The 17898-nt window shown below is 41.2% G+C and overlaps 1 protein-coding gene across 2 annotated transcripts in view; it reads right to left on the bottom strand.

The window, feature by feature from the left end:
* Window positions 1-17898, bottom strand: part of CLSTN2 (calsyntenin 2) — a 729802-nt gene that overhangs the window by 439766 nt on the left and 272138 nt on the right. For both annotated transcript variants that reach the window (XM_086316698.1, XM_086316709.1), the window contains exon 2: window positions 9632-9754. In XM_086316698.1, coding sequence (XP_086172824.1) covers window positions 9632-9754 — 123 coding nt within the window. The remainder of the gene's footprint in view (window positions 1-9631; window positions 9755-17898) is intronic.

Raw genomic sequence — 17898 nt, 5'->3', positions numbered from 1 at the left:
AACCAGGCTCCCGTGGAGAGGCCTGGGATACCAGGATTAAGCACAGAGTGTGATGGAGGGGAACTGACCAGTAGAATCTTTAAGATGAGATGGGCCATCTGAAACCTACCAAGGCTGAGCAGACACATAGCCTGCAACATGACACAAGTTAAAACCAACAACCACAAAAGGCCACATGGCAGGGGACACACAGACAGCTTCAGTTTCGGGTGGACAAAGAAAGAGAATAATTAACAAGAAGAAAAAAGTGGAAGCCTTTGTCACAACTGAGAGAAACAATTCAGGGCAAAGACCCCAAAGTCATGGGCAACAGAGATCCAGGGAAGTTCCTTAGTCTCCCTTGGGCAGAGTGGCTTCACCCTACAAAGTATGGCAGGAGGAGTGCTGTGTTCTCTGCTCAGTGAGTGAAGGCTTCGTGCCCAAGTCTCCTGGCCTCTGAGGATGATGTGATGGCCCCTGTCCACCCCTGTGGAGCTAAGATCTGCCTCCTGAAGCACTCAGCCCTCAGCAGACAGAAGGGAGACTGAAAATTCATGAAAGGAGAAAACTGGAATGGATGCAGTGCCTGTGAAGGGATGACCAAGAAAGAACCCCCATTATGCCCCCAATTCCACATCAATCACTGTCAAGGCTGGCAGCTACCAAGTGGGTAGAACAAAGAGAACCAAGGAGCAGAGATAAACAACACTTTAATTCCAGAGTGATGGATGCATCAGGTCTTTCTTTCTCCCAGTCTGCCCAGCAAACCCCTCCAGCAGCAGCAGAATCAGGAGCACAGATGCAGTCTGATAAGCCTTTCTACTTCTGGGGACTGCACATGAACCTTTTCATAGTCACCTCCCACCCCATCTCCCCCGTGATCCCAAGCATCAACTTGACCAGATCTTCTGGTTTACCGACTGGTTGTTGCACCCTCACTTTTTTTTTGGCTTTCAAATAACTCCTGTATTGTTCTCAAATCACAGCTGACCTATAGCTGGAAACTTTCAGATCACAGTCACTATAGTGAGGGGGAGACTTCACCATAGGGATGGAGGCCTGAAGACTACAGAGATGGGACCAAGGACTCTGCCACAGGCTGCAAACAAGTATGGGACTCCTGTCTAGCCCTTACTTCCCTGTCTATGTCTAATCTGAACCCTGCCATCTGCTTGGAAATTGGGCAAACACAGATTATATCAGCAAAAACATTTGACAACACAAGCTCAAATCTGTCACTGAAAAGAGAACACATCTGTTTTTTTCTATTTATGAACTAAACCATAAACATAAAATCCTGACTCCTATGTTTATATAAGAAAGGTGTTTTAAACAAACTTGCCCACGGCAGTGTTATTTTTTTAATGGAAAAATCGTGTAAACAACTCAAATATACAAAACATAGTGGAAAAGTGAAGTAAACCATGATATGGCCATATGATATATAATTATGCCTACATGTTAGTATTTTTGAATATGTTTCAATCTGCTTGGAAAATGTTCTGTGAAAAGAAAAAAACACAAAGACTGAACCATATATACTCCAGATGAATAAGAACTATGTATCTAGACATGAATAAAAATAGTCTGGCAGGGTTTTAGAAATATGGGTATACTGTTTTATTCTTTTTTATTCTTTTTCTTTTGTTCTTTATTTTTATTCTATTAACATGTATTGGGTTGGCCAAAAAGTCTGTTCAGGTTATTCCTGTAGCCTGTCAGGCTTCTCTGTCTATGAGATTCTCCAGACAAGAATACTAGAGTGGGTAGCCATTCTCTTCTCCAGGGGATCTTCCCAACCCAGGGATTGAACCTGGGTCTCCCACATTGCGGGTAGATTCTTCACCATCTGAGTCACCAGGGAAGCCCAATGCCATCTCCTTCTCCAGGGGATCTTCCCAACCCAGGGATCAAACCCAGGTCTCCTACATTGCCTGGAGATTCTTTACGAGCTGAGCCACCAGTGAAGCCCAGGAATACTGGAGTGGGTAGCCTATCCCTTCTCCAGCAGATCTTCCTGACCCAGGAATCAACCTGGGGTCTCCTGCATTGCAAGCAGATTCTCTGCCAGCTGAGCTACCAGGGAAGCCTAAGATGTTAAGTACTTGAATGCATAGATGCTGGTCCATATTCTTCTGTTTCCTGTTTATGCTAGATTCCAACTCTGTGAGGTCCAAGGCAACAGCCCACATTGTAGATTCCAGAGCTAAGTCTGAACCCAATTCTCTGCCTGGCCTGCTCTTCACTGAACTCTGGTTGAGACCAAGTGATGCTCAGAGAACAGGATGCGACCCCAGCCTCTGGTCCTCAGGAATAACCCCGTACACCAACCATCTTGGAACACAAAGGCACATCCACGGTGAGGCTGACATAGACGGCCCCTCTGCTGCTTGGGCAAGTGCTCAGAGAGTTGTGGGCTGAGACAGACTGAAGATGGCTGTGTCCAGTACAGGTGGTCCTGAGGTTGCTGGATGGGGCAGTGATGCCCAGATGCGGCTGTTCCACAGTATCCCATGTGGTACTCAGCCAAAGACTTCTTTCACAGATTTTGCTGCTGCCATAAACTACCTAAATACTTACTTACTTAAACTTTTTCTTTAAATTGGGCTTTTAAAACTTCAGTAAATGTAATCAGAAAGAAAACTAAAAAGCCAGCAATATGTGCCTCAAATAGAGTATAATCTAAATAAAATACAACAGAATGTTATTAAAATTCTAGCACAACATGGTTGCCCATGGAGTGCTATGGGATGGACCTTGCTCTGTCTTTGTCAAAAAAGACAGATTAGCAAGTATTTGAGAGTGCTAAAGACATTTTGATCCTCGCAACTGCACATTTCTCCTTGATAGATTCAGAAAGATTCGAAAAATAACTTAAATGGGAATGACTTAACATGGAATTCAACTTTCTTTAACAGTATGTCCAGGTACCATGGGAATCTTGCACTGCCAGTGAGATATGCCTCGCACACTGGAAAACTGGCAGAGGGGACAGGAGGCAGGACTTGGAGTCTGAGGGTCTGGAATTGAGTGACAAGGCTTAGCTTGGCAACCTAGAACAGTTACCTAATTTTTCCAAGTTTCAATGTCCTTATTTGCAAAACAAAATCATAATAGCTGACCCACTTGTTCTACAAGGTTGGTGAAAGGCTTGGATGTAATTCTGTGCATGGAGCACCTTGCACACACACACCTCTGTATGTGTGTGTGTGTGTGTGTGTGCATGTATGCATTTATAACAAAGGAGCACACGGTTCACAACTAATAGGTTATTCCACAGGGATAAATGATAGGTAGAACATAAGGACATTACTTTTCAACTAAAATTTCCAGAGTTCCACACAATTCATAAATGATTTTCCCCAGCATTAGTCAACTGGTTGCCACATAAGCAGACAATCCAGGCAGCATAGCTTGATGGTACAAGTGGGTGACTACATCAAGCCTTCCAAAAATCCCTGAACTTGCTTTTCTTCTTTCCTTAATATCAGCACCACAGATTATATCACTTCATTATAGTCAAGCTAAAATGAATAAAACACAGCTTATTGATGATTGTGAGAATTATTGTTACTCTTGATTACTCTCACTACTACCATTGCTAGGATTATCAGAACCATGATACACTGGGCATCCTTTGGCTGCTAGTGCTCTTGGCACTTGGTATTAGTATCTTATTTAATCCACATATTAACCCAGGAGTAGGTACTATGTTCGTTGTCATTCAGTCGCTAAGTTGTGTCTGATTCTTGTAACCCAATGAACTGTAGCCTGCCAGGCTCCTCTGTCCATGGGGTTTCCCAGGCCAGAATAATGGAGGGGGTTGCCATTTCCTTCACCAGGGGATCTTCCCAACCCAGCGATCAAACCTGCATCTCCTGCATTGGCAGGCAGGTTCTTTACCACCCAGCCACCTGGGAAGCCCCAGGTACTGTGTTTACCCCTATTTTATTAAATATAAATAAGTTACCCCTCAGAGCGGAGAAGGCAATGGCACCCTACTCCAGTACTCTTGCCTGGAAAATCTCATGGATGGAGGAGGCTGGTAGGCTGCAGTCCATGGGGTCGCTAAGTCAGACACGACTGAGCGACTTCACTTTCACTTTTCGCTTTCATGCATTGGAGAAGGAAATGGCAACCCACTCCAGTGTTCTTGCCTGGAGGATCCCAGGGACGGGGGAGCCTGGTGGGCTGCCGTCTATGGGGTCACACAGAGTCGTACAGGACTGAAGCGACTTAGCAACCCCTCAGAGGTGTTCAGTTCCTTATCTGAGACCATACACCTTGTCAATGGCAGAGCCTAACTGTGAATCCATGTGTATCTGATCAGAGCCTGGGACTGTTCACAAGTAGGATTCCTTTATCATCATAAGACACCACTGCTGTACAGACCCCCGAGGAGGGTCTCTGCCTCAGGCAGCTGTGGAGTCCAAAGCATGAACAAAGGCCCTGGCTGGGTCCAAAGACAAGGAGGGAGATAGATTGGTAGATGCTGAGCAGAACCAGGAGGACCCAGAGAGATAACCATGGAGGAAAAGTCCCTTCTGCTATAACCAGCTAATCAAACCAGGCCAAATAATATCCCAGGCAATTTTCTGGGCAGCCTTCAGAGAGTCACCCAGGCTGAGAAGCCAGCCAATTATGCCTGATCATTCTCTGCAGCCCTATCCTCACAAAAGACAAGTCCAGACTGGCCCAATGTAGACAAATGAGCAATTCTATTATCTCTGAAAGGTAATCTAATTCCCTTCAAATTTAAAAGTCTCCACAGTTTCCTAACAGGCCTCAGTGGGGCTCATGCAGAATTTAATAAGTTCACGGTGTGCCCAGCTTGCTTTCATTATCATTTTTTTGCCATGCACTGGACAGAATTTTCATTATGATTCAAGGATTCTTCTGTATCTGATTCTCTAAGATCGTGTCTGCTGAGCTTAGACACCAGGTTGAGAACTGAGTTGGGTCTAACGGACTTGATTGAGGTCTGAGAGAGGTTTCATTGACTGAGAGAGAGTGTCTCTGCTAATCAGCTGGGGCAGGGATCAAACAGAAATATCACAGGGAATGGGAACTCACAGCAAGTATGAGTCTCCACACTCCCCTCCCAGCCCCACGGCTGGCCTACTCTGGGACACAGCAATTTTCTCCGGCTGCCTGTGAGTTAGTGATCTCCTCTATGAAAGGAAGACAAGCATTGTGAAAAGGAAACTCAGATCAACAAAAGGTTTACTATATCTTGAACCATTGCAACATTCTTTAAATTTAACCAATACAACAATCCTGGGAAGCTTATATATTTATTCGACGAATGAAAAGAGTGAGACTACTGGGACCGCCCTGGTGGCCCATTGCTAAGACTTCACGCTCCCAATGCAGGGGGCCTGGGTTTGAACCTTGGTCAGGGAACTAGATCACACATACCACAACAAAAGATCCTATGTGCTGCAACTAAGGCCCGAAGCAGCCAAATAAATAAACACTTAAAAATAAAAAAGACTGAGACTATGCAATTGGTGATTGCATCTTATTGCCATAAAATAAGATTCCACACCATTAGAAGGAGCCATATACGGTCAGGGAATGAGAGATTTGTGTGGATGTGACTGCAAGTGCATTCAAATTTTCTGGAAAGCAATTTAATGTGTTTCAGAACTTTAAAATATTTGACCAATTAATTCTAATCCTGAAATCCATCCAAATGATAGAATCAGAAATACAGACACATGTTGTAATAAGAAAGACCAGAAATAGACAAATTGTCCATCATCTCATACCAGTTAGGATGACCATCACCAAGAAGACAAGAGTTAATGAGTGCCGGTGAGGATGTGGGGAAAAAGAAACCCTAAAGTACAGTCGATGGGAATGTAAATCGGTATAACCATCACAGAAAACAGCATGGAGGTTCCTCAAAAATTAAAACCCGAACTACCATATGATCTAGCGATCTCACTTATGGTTATATATCCTAAGGAAATGAAAGCAGTCTTGAAGAGGTATCTGTACTCCCAGGTTCATTGCAGCATTATTCACCATAGCCAAGATACAGAAACTACCTGTCAGTCAGTGGATGAATGAATAAAGAAATATACACAGGCATTATTCAGCCATGAAGGAAAGAAGGAAATCCTTCCATTTGTGACAGTATGGATGGACCTGGAGGGCAGTAACGCTCAGTGAAATAAGTCAGACAGAATGACAAATACTGAGACGTCACTTATATATGGAATCTAAAAAAGTTGAACTCATAGAAACAGCAGAATAGTGGTTAAAAGGGGTTGGAAGTAAGGAAATAGGGAGATGTCAGTCAAAGCGTACAAACTTCCAGTCATAAACTTGGGGGATCTAATGGATCACAGCATGGTGATAAAAGTTATACTGTATTATGTACTTGAAAATTGCTAAGACAGTAGACCTTAAATATTCTCACCACAAAAATAAGTGGCAATTATGTGAGGTGGTGGAGATGTTAGTTAACACTACGTGGGGGTAATCGTTTTGCAACATGCAACTGTATCAAGGAAACACATTGTATGCCTTATATTACACATTATATGTCAATTATATCTCAATAAATTTGGAAAAAAATAAAATAACAGTAAACTATAGAATATTCATTGAGTCAGAAATCATGCAGCCATTTAATGAGTTGCAGAAGAGTACTTAATAAAATGGTATATATTCCTTAGTTTAGCAGGAAAAATAAGTTATAACATTGACTATGAACTGTGATCAAAATTTTTAGATTAAAACAAAGTAGAACAATGACTGGAAGGAAATATGCTATAATGTTACCGAGGCTCTTTCTGGGTGTAAGAAATGTTCACATATTCTATAATAAACATGATTGTCATAATCAGGAGATACACAATAAAAGCTGTTTTATACCCCTGGATTTTGCTTTTATCCACAAAATGCAATCATGATTTTTATTTAAATGAATGATACCTTACATAGGAATTTTTTATTAAAAAACTTTTTTTAAAGGGGGGACATCTCAAGAGAAACAAGACAGAGCAAAAGTGACATGGTTGGAACCATCCCCCCATGAGCTTAAAACTCATCTCACCGGCTAAGTGGAAATAAAGACCACTGGGATGAGGGTGGAAACCTGACACACAACACCAGAGCAGTTGCTAAGGGGCACCAGAAGCTGCAGTTGACTTCGCGAAGTGATGGAGCTGGTAGATACGAATTTTTCAATTTTATGAGAATGATAGGAATCTGAAATAAATCTTCAGTATTTTCTTTTAAGATAATGTTTTAAAATAAATGTCTGCAGCATGGATGGATGGTTAGTGTCTGTGTCCTGTCTTAGAGCGGATCATAAATAATGCCGAGAAAAATAGCTTTGACCATTCTCAAAAGCACCTTTATTTTTCACTCTTAAGAGCTTGGAAGATTATATTTTTGATGCGTTAAGCTAGATTTTTTTAAAAATTCAGCCGTAAGTATCAAGAGGAGTGTAGAAATTGTCTTGAGAGAGACTACTCAGGGCTTCACTTAGAAGTCAACCTTACTTTCAAGAAATGTCAGAGAACACATGAGAAATAAAGGAATATATATAAAAAAACAACAACAACAAAAAAAGAAATGTCAGAAAACCTGTGGTCACATTTAATGGTTAGAATTCAACTCCAAGCTTAGAGTATTTGATGGATTTAGAATTAAAGAAAATCCTTTAGTCAATCTTCAGGTGAAATGATTAAGTGTCCTTCAGGTCAACAACCAAGGAAGGTAAGTCATTGTAAATCCAAACTTCCCAACACCAGATTTGCTTAAAAATTTTTTTTCCCACTTTGGTCTTTACATTACAGAGTCTCTAACTTAACTGTAGAACAGCTTAATCAACAACCTCAGTTTCCTAGTTCACTACTGGATGAGAGCAGGGTTACACTGATGCAGACGCAATGAATACTCAGACGTATCCTTCATCTTTTTAAGTGTTAGCCCCACTACACTACAGTGACTTAACGGCATCCATGTACTTCTCATTTAATATGTCGTTAGTTTTCTCTCTTATGTCTTAAACAGGGTTCACACACTTGAATGGAAAGATAAATAAAGGACCTGTACATACTCCATCTAACCAGGGAAGCCACAACTCAGTACTTTAGATACTTCAGATCTGACTCATCAAGATAAACCAGAGTCCTGCAGTTTTATGCAAAACATCTCAACTTCTAAATGTTGTCTCTACTTCATTTTTAAAAGCACACGTCACATGCCAATTCAAATATTCTCATAACCCAAACAATTTTGCTAGTGTTTGTTTCCAGAGGGTTGGTGAGAATTGCTGATTAACCCCAATATAGTTTAGTTATGTCCAAGAAAGGGATGAGTTGGAATATTCCCGGTAATGGCAAAGAAGGTCTGGGGAAGACATTTCATCTTTTGTGGAAAAGACAGCATGGGATTTACACTGCCAAGTGGCATTTGGTTGAGTTGGGACCTCTGAGGATGGCTGGAAAATATATGGAAATGCCCCAACTCTAAACACCATGGAAGTCACAGTTAGGTACTCTTTGTGGCTACCATTCTGCATAAAATAAAGATGAAGCCTTCTTCTGAGAGTCTCCCCCATGCTCTGCAAGAATACTTATGGGTTTATCTTCACATAAGGCTGAATTTCCCTATTTTACTCACCCCTCATTCCTTACTTTATAAAATGTTATGTAATGAAGAAAAGGCCTTCACAAAACTTATCTCTTAGAAGTGTGAAAGAGCCAATTTTTTTCTGCCCAAGCAGCTCATAAAGTAACAGACAAACTGTCAGGAAAAATAGACTTCATCACGGTGAAAACCTCAGCTTGGCACCCATCTATCATAAAGCAATCTTCCAGAAATCTTGAAAACCTTCATTAAATTTCCTGTCTTCCTCCTGACAGTTATAAAATGTTAACAATATCACTCATGATGTAGGCATCTTCGGAAATTCTTTGTCCAACCCCTCCTCCCGCTGCCATCACCCATCCCCTTTTCTTTGCCAAAATCTATAGAAACATGAGACATAGCCATCTTCTTTACACACCCTCCTGGGGACTTGGCCCTTGCAGGAGGTTAGAGGAGGAAGCAGCGGTCATCTTGATAACACTGAGAAGGCTCTTTAGTTACAAGCTGCAAGGACAAAATGGCCCTGCCTCCAGATTCCTTCTCCAAATGGGACACCCATTTTGAAGCTCAAGGACATGACCCTTAACAAATAACTCCTGATACTTTTTTCTTTCCTTTTTCTCTTGTCAATCCACCAAGTTACAAGTCTTCATCTGCCCATGATCGTGAGTAGTGGGGACAGTGGGTCTCACATCTTCTCATGTGTATGAGTGATCTTTCTAGAGAGAAAATTCCCCTATGGACCTTGCTGGCCCAACTTTTCCAACTCTAGGGACCATCTTAGCAATATATCATACACCATCTCTCAGAAAAAGAAGATATAAGGGTCTTGCATTGGCGGCAACACCAAGGAGAAAAACCATAACAAGGTACAGAATTTACCAGGAATCAGAAGAAACCCAGCTTTGAAAGCCCAGCTTTGAAAGCACAAACTCATCTGTGAAAGGCACAGGTGGTGACAACAGCAAAAAAATCTTCGTGGAGGTTTCTTGACACATCTCTCAAGTGAGTGGGGCCCGACCATGCTAAGCCATCATCTCACCTGCAAAAGGAACCGGTGCATCTTTATCCAGGGCGACCAATGGTGGGTCCAAAATGACTGTGTCATTGTTCTCTGTTATGACTCCATGATACGAAGTCTCAATCCATGGTTTGTGCTTGTTCACTGGAAAACAATGGAAACAATAAATCAAAGACTGACTTTTAATATCATCATTTGAATAACTAATCCATAATACTATTATGAATTTGCTAAAATCCCATTATTTCTATTTCTAGATGCCTAGCATGTGTGTGTATGTGTGTTAGTCACTCAGTCACATTCAACTCTTTGCAACTATCCAACCCGTGGACTATAGCCTGCCGGGCTCCTATGTCCATGGAATTCTCCAGGCAAAAATACTGGAGTGGGTTGCCATTTTCTTCCCAGGGGATCTTCCCAACCCAGGGATCGAACCTGGATCTCCCACACTGCCGGCAGATTCTTTACCATCTGAGCCACCAGGGAAGTACGCAGATGCCTAGTGTAGATATTTTAAATAATTGATCCAAAGCTTTATTTCTCAAATGCTACTATTCATAGATGTTTCAGAGTAAAAGCTTGTTATCAATCAACAAAATAGCAGATTACAACTGCATATGGGGATTTTTTTACCTCAACCTTATCTGATCCATCATTAGAAGTTATTACTGAACTTTCAGTTCAGTTCAGTCGCTCAGTCATGTCCGATTCTTTGCGACCCCATGAATCACAGCACGCCAGGCCTCCCTGTCCATCACAAACTCCCGGAGTTTACTCAGACTCAAGTCCATCGAGTCAGTGATGCCATCCAGCCATCTCATCCTCTGTCGTCCCCTTCTCCTCCTGCCCCCAATCCCTCCCAGCATCAGAGTCTTTTCCAATGAGTCAACTCTTCATATGAGGTGGCCAAAGTACTGGAGTTTCAGCTTTAGCATCATTCCTTCCAAAGATATCCCAGGGCTGATCTCCTTCAGAATGGACTGGTTGGATCTCCTTGCAGTCCAAGGGACTCTCAAGAGTCTTCTCCAACTGAACTTTATATTCATATATATGGATAAGTACCAAAATATGTGTGAAGATATAGCACACATTTGAATATTTTCTGATCAATGAAAGATTGAGTCTATCTAAATTGTCTAAATCACCTAGCATTTGAAGATGCTCTTCAATAATTTGACCAGCTGAATGATACACTATATAATATACAATTAATACACTTAAAATATGTTAGTAGTTGAGGTATATCCTCCCAGAACATTGTATTCTTAACCTCCAGTACCTTGGAATGTGGCCTTATTTGAAGATAGGGTCTTTATGGAGTTGGTGATGGACGGGGGGCCCTGGCATGCTGCGATTCATGGGGTTGCAAAGAGTCGGACACGATTGAGCGACTGAACTGAACTGAATCAAGTAAAGTGAGGTTATTAGAGTGGGCCTTAATCCAAAATGACTGGTGTCCTTATGAAAGGGGGAAATTTGCACATAGAGAGGGACAGACATACACACAGGGAGATCACCATATGAAGATTGAAGCCGTGCTTCCACACCTGAGGAACTACCGAAAGCTATCAGGGAGACTTTCAGAGCAAGCATGGTCCTGCTGACGATCTGATTTCAGACTTTTGGCCTAGCAGTGTGAGAAAATAAATCCCTGAAACCTATCTCTGAAGGTTGAATCAAGCCCAGGGAAGAGAGCCTCTCTGCCTAGAACAGGTCTGAATGCGGCAGCGGGCTCATCCCTGCTCACACGTTGGCCTTCAAACCAGTACTTCATTATGGACTCTGGAAGAATTATAGCCACTCTGGGCTGTCCCCATGCTCGTCTGCTCTTTTATTAGCCATCAACACAAATGAAATGTAAATAATTTGCAACTGTTGGGAAAAATAATTAATCTTTTTTTTTTCCTTTAATTAAACCCAGGGGCCTATTCATTAGAAATGTGTACAAAAGATATGCCAGGAGCTCACCCAGTGCTTCAGATTCACGTGCCACTCGGCTCAGTGGCAGACAACAGAATCTAGAGTCATAGTTGCTGGGTTTCCGCCCTGGCTTAGTCACTTGAGGGCTGATCCCCTGAAAGTCCGTTGGCCACTCAGAATCTCAACTCTCTCAGTTGTAAAATGGGGATGATGACGCCACCCATAGGGTTGTCATGCCATTCAGGTGTCCTGGGCTGGATACATAGCCCCTGACTTTTCATCACTCAGATTCACCCCTGCTCTTTGGGCAGTGACAATGTCTCCAGGAAAGGTGCTTTATAATTTTGAGAAGTTGACGCCTCTTCCTCATTAGTGAGGATTTTCCTCTCTATCACTACTACTGTTAGTTGAGTACCTACCACACATCAGGTAGTTAAGATACATTATTTAGTCTTCCCAACAACCCCTCTAGATACCCCTTCATATCACTGTACAGGTGAGGACCTGAGTCTCAGAGGGGTTTAAACATTCCATTTTTAGAAAATAAGAAGGTTCATTGTCCTAAAATTTCTTCATTCCTCTACTACTTTCTAACTTCTTTCAGATCTATCTCAACTTCTGTTTTGTCAACATTGATAAACATTTGCATCTTGATGAGTAACCCAAATGAAATCTTTGTTTTGTGTATAGATCAAATCCTCAGGGTTGCAAATCAGTACTTAAAATTGACATTATTTTGATTATGAGGATACAGTTCATGGCTAATCCAAGTATTGGGCAAGGATTACTTTTCCTTCTTAGAGGTCCACCAGTTCAAGAACACCATTCCTTGTATCCAGACCAGTTGGATTCTTGATTCATTTATTCCATCAAATGGCTGAGTTGTCCTCCATTTTAACTTGCATCTTATTTGGAACCAGCCTCCTTTCTATATTTTTGGTGTTCTGAACTTAATGACTGTCTTTTTTTTTATTTTTGTCAAGTAATGAAACACAGAAATTCTTCCCCACATCCTGACAATATTATAGATTTTAATCTTTCAGTACATTACTTTTCCCTCATTTGTAAAATAGAGACACTTCATTGGAATAGTGTGAAAAACTGCATGATCATTTAGTCAAATCTAGTACCCCTGGTACAACGAGGCATTTAAATACTCTCAAGTCCCCCTAGCTCATCTCATGCTCTGAGTGGCTGAGATGTACCTAACACTTCAGAGGTGTTTAGCTCAGCTTCATTCATTCAACAACTATCTATGGAGTACTTACAATGTGCAAAAAGAGTCTAAACATTGGCAGTCAAATGGGGAAAAATGTCGCTGAAAAAAGCATTTGACAAAATTCAACATCCATTTATAACTAAAGCCACTGGCAAATAAAGAGTAGAAAGAAACTTACTCAGCTAAAGAATTTTTATAAAAACCTATAGCTAACATCATAATGATTAAAGAGTGAATGTTTACCCACTTGGTTTGGAAATGAAAAGGTTAAATTGTTTTTATTCTCAGAGAACATGCTTATCAGTGAAGCATATTCTATGGAATCTACAAACGTGCCACTAGAACTACTATATGAGTTTATGAAAGTCACAGGTTAGAAAGTTGACCTATAAAAATCAATTGTATTTCTATGTATTAGAAATAAACAGTTGGAAGTTTAAATTTAAAAATATGAATATTATAGCATCAAAAACACAAACATTTAGAAATAACTTTCACAAAATACTAAAAAACTTTCACAAAATACATGTAAGATCTGTATATTGAAAACACTAAGATATTTCTGAGAGAATTTAATGAAGACCTGGAGAGGTCTTAGTTGTAAGATAGGCAATGTTCACAATTTAGTAAACTTGATATAGTTAAGACGTAAACTTTGTCCTACTTGATCTGTAAGTGTCAGTGCAACCCAAGTCAAAATAAAACGGATAAGAAGCTAATCCTAAAATTTATATGGAAAAGACCTGATATAGTCAAAACAATTTTGAAAAGAAGAGCAATGTTAGAGGACTTAAACTACTTGATTTTAAAACTTCTTATAAAGCTACTCTAATCAAGACAGTGTGATACTAACATAAAGATAGACATATAGATCAAAAGAAAGACTGAAGAGTATAGAAACTGACATACATACATATGGTCAATTAACTTCTGACAAAGGTTCCAAGATAACTCAATGGGGGAGAAGATAATCCTTTCATTAAATGCTGCTTTGGATATCCGTAAGCAAAAACAAAACAAAACAAAACCCTTCAATCCTACTTACCACACATCACACACAAAAAAGTGTCTCTAAATAGATCATGGTCTTAAATGTAGGAGTTAAAACTACAAAACCTTGAAAAAAAAAGTATAGGAAAAAACCCTGAGAGTCCTTAGGTTAGGCGAAGATTTATTAGAAGGGACAAAAGCAAGTATGAATTATAAAAGATAAAATTGATTCATTCAACTTTATAAAAGAAATAGGAGTAAACATTAAATAAGCACATCCCATAAAGGGCTTGTATCCAAAATTTAAAAAGAACTCATGCAAAACAAAGACAAATAATCTGCTTTCAAAGGGGCAAAAATTTGAACACACTTATCACCAGAGCAAATACATAAACAGCAAATAAGAATGAGAAGAGATATTCAGCATTAATAGTTATCTGAGTACATAAGCTAAAGCCACTGTGGGATATCACCATGTCACTGCTGAATGGTTAAAATGAGACTGACAACACTAAGTTGTGATGAAGATGTAAAGCAATTGAAACTCACCCATTGCTGGTAAGAATGTAAAATAATAAAACGACTTTGAAAACAGTTTAGCAATTTCTTATAAAATGGCTCAGCAACTCCATTCCTAGTATTTACCCAAGAGAAATGAAAACACAAATTACATAAAAACCCTTGCAGGTAAACTTTCATAGACTTTTTGTTCAGAATTGTGCCAAAGTGGAAACTAAAGTGGCCATCATCTAGCAAATGGATAAACAAATTGCAATATATCCATATAATGGACACCTACTCAGCAATGAAAAGAAATCAACAACTGATCCAGATGACAAAATAGGGGAATCTCCAAAGTATTTCACTGGTGAAATGAAAGAAGTCAGACACAAAAGACTACATGCTGTGTGATGCCATTCATATGACATTCAAGAAAATGCCAAAGTATTGGGACAGATAACAGATTGGTAACTGCTAGAGTCCACTTGCCAAGGAGTACAAGGAACTTTCTGGGATGATGGGACTATTCTGTATCTCAATTGTGGTGATGGTTACACCTCTGTGTGCCTTGTTGAAACTTACCAATATGCATATTTAAAAAGAGTGAATTGTATTGTGTGTAAATTATACTTCAATAAATACGGGACAACAACAAAGGCCTTATTCTCAAGGGACTCTCAGAGTAGAAAAGGATCCATGAAACCAGGATAGTAAGAGATATGTAGGAAGAGGAAAAGAAGAGTACTATGGAAAAAGAGAGGAGAAGCACTCATCCAACCATGGTAACCCAGAATTAACTCCTGGAGAAAGCAGATTTGAAGTCAAAAGCAGGAGGAATTAAGCAGGGATACAGGATATGGAGGGTCCCAAGCAAAAGAACATTGCATGGGCAAGGACTCAATAGTAAAGCACCTGTTACACCATGGGGAGTGGGTGGAGGGAGGAACACGAATAGTTACATTTGGTTGGAGACTATAGTTTGAGGGGCAAGGCCAGCCAAGAGGCGGGACTGATGGATATCATCTACATCAACTAGGGATTACTGTCTTGCACACAATCATCCAGGAACCGCCTCCAAACTCTATCTTCAAGCTACACTGGAGAACCATCTCTTTTACAGAAAGAAGTAATAGATACCGACAATGGTGGCTTGGCCATAATTTCCTATTTAATCTCTTCCCTTCCCCGACAAATGTTTTGTTTTGTGTTTCAACAGACTGAGGCCAGTCAGCACATACTTTGCTCCATTTGGTTGTAACTTCAGAACTGACTTCTTATCAGTTCATAAGACAACGTCCCTGTTGGCATTACAACTCCTCTCGAGGTTGAACCCTGTCCTTTCCACAACATTTCAGCCTCTGGAAAATGCCTGCATCTTTGCATCTATATAGAGGAAACACCAGTGTGATATTTCTGCTCCATTTACACAGAAATTAGGTCTTGCCCCCCTCCCTCAACGTGCCTTTAACTAGAGCACAGATGCACCCTGAGAATACTCCTCGGCTCTTGTCTCTCTGCTTCCACCTCTGAAACACTGCATTAACACTCAATCTAAGCCCCAGCACCAAGTGGCTGATGATTCATCCTTTGAATCTTCCTATTTATACCCTACAGTTGACCCTCTGGCCATTGCTAGGCAACTTGAACCTCAGAACTACAATATTTTCTCCTGGGTAAAAGTGAATTGTAAGTAAAAACATACCATACTGCTTGCAAAATATTCCAGTGAGGTTACTACATCCTACTAAACAGGTCACTCTAATGACAGGCTGTTCTTTTGCTTGTTATGTCCAATTTTCCCTTCTCACTTCATCCCCTGGTAGAGCTGCCTAGATCAGGGAATCTGTGGGTGGAGTAGGCTGGGCCAATTAATTGGATCTTTAAACTTTCATTTAAGAGGCTGAGAAACTATAATGTGTTTGGTAATGGGTACTTGAGGTGAAAGTTCATAAGGAGTTGGGGCTGGTGTTCATGTAGTGATCACCCAACCCAACATTTAGAAGGAGCTGGACAGCTATTAAAATCCAAGAAAGCTAATCAGCCAGGAGACAGAGGATCTGGGAGCCAACATACAGAGAGAAGAGAAGCACCCCAAGAGGCTGGTGGGAACATACAGGCTGCTCCCCACTCCTGTTCTCCAGTCCAGGTCCTGCTCATCACACCTTCACTAACTTGCCAGCCTGCTTGCTGCAGGGTGTCTGAGGCTGCCATGTGAAGCCTGTCAGTAATTCTTCCCCCAACCATAATTTTTGAAAATTTGTACTAGTTTGAGTGGGTGTCCGTTCTTACAATAAAATGCTTCCTAACTACAATAAATGTCATAGCATTTCAAAAAGTATTTTTATTCCTTGCTTGGGAGTGAGGGTGGGATAGGATCTCTGTCTCGGTGGAGGTAAGCCTGCCTAAGGGCAAATCTGGTCCTGTGCTTCCCTGCCTTGGGTCCATCAGCAGTTCTCCTAACCACAAGATCACGGAAGCCACCCAAAGACTCTGGCTCCCTCCATGACCCATGGCTTTGCCCTCATGGTGTTGACTACCCCTCTCCTCATACTCCTTTCTTCCTGCCTCCTGTCTGTTCAACCTCCCAGATGCCCCACCTCCCCCAGTGGCCTTCCTCTGAACCCTTCATCCTCCTGCACTGCCTGCTCTCAGGTTATAGGACTGCTGCATTGCCATTAACTGGTTCCTTGCCTCTCCTTCCCCCAATTCATGGAGAGGGAGCATCCTAGTCACAGTGATGTCCACAGGTCCTGGCACAATGCCCAGCACCTTGACAAATGAAGTCAGCGTTCATTTGCTTTCCCAGCACCTCCAACGCCTAAAGCAATTAGCAGCACTTCAGTTCCAATGAGCAGGTATTCTGACATCACCCAAATAGAAAGAGGGTGTGTCTCTCAAAACAGGGTGGCATTTGCCATCACTTAATTAGTGGCAATATATATCTCTTGCTAGAGGTACCAATTAGAGAGTTTTAAATGCAAATCCCATGTGTGTGACTCACACATGGAAAGATTCACAAAAGATGAATCTTAAGTTACACTGTTTTAATTGGGTTGAAAAAGCGAGGAAGAGATGGTTGAGTCATTAATCCTTATCTACTTGATGGCTGCAATCAGTGTGAGTGGACCAGCGCTTTCCTTCCCTTCCTCTCTCCTTTTGATAGGGACAGAGTAAAGGGACAAAGCAGATCATTCTATAGTTAATCTCATTAGAAGACCTAAGTAGGAAAAAAAAAAGTATGGGAAACCCCTGTAAGTTAATGATTATTCAAGAAAGCAGGTTTACTTAACCACAAAACCAAGCAGGCTTGCTTAGCAACAAAACTCTGCAATAGAAGCAAGAGACAGGCCCCAAATAGTAAAATAATGGTGGCAGGAGACCCACATCCTGCCCAGGAAGGTACGTTAATGACCCCTAGGATATGCTCTCTGCACACATAAAAAACAATAATTTATGGAAAGGCGACATCTCAAAGTCAAAGACCCTCACTGTACTGAGACCTGAAATAATTTTTCCACAGTGCCATGACAGTCCTGGCTGGATCATGGATCAGGGACAAAACAACTCCTTTATCCAACCTGGGAGAGGAGCTGATGATGGAAGCATGACATCTACTCAAGAATGAGGAAGAAGGTGGTTTCTTCCCTCTCCCCACTCT

Source organism: Bos grunniens, chromosome 1, assembly GCF_055505025.1.
Source record: "Bos grunniens cultivar Pamir isolate PY7600 chromosome 1, Bosgru_T2T1.0, whole genome shotgun sequence".
NCBI lineage: Eukaryota > Metazoa > Chordata > Mammalia > Artiodactyla > Bovidae > Bos > Bos grunniens.
Note: the sequence above shows the minus strand (reverse complement) of the source record. Positions and strands in the feature narration are given on the sequence as shown.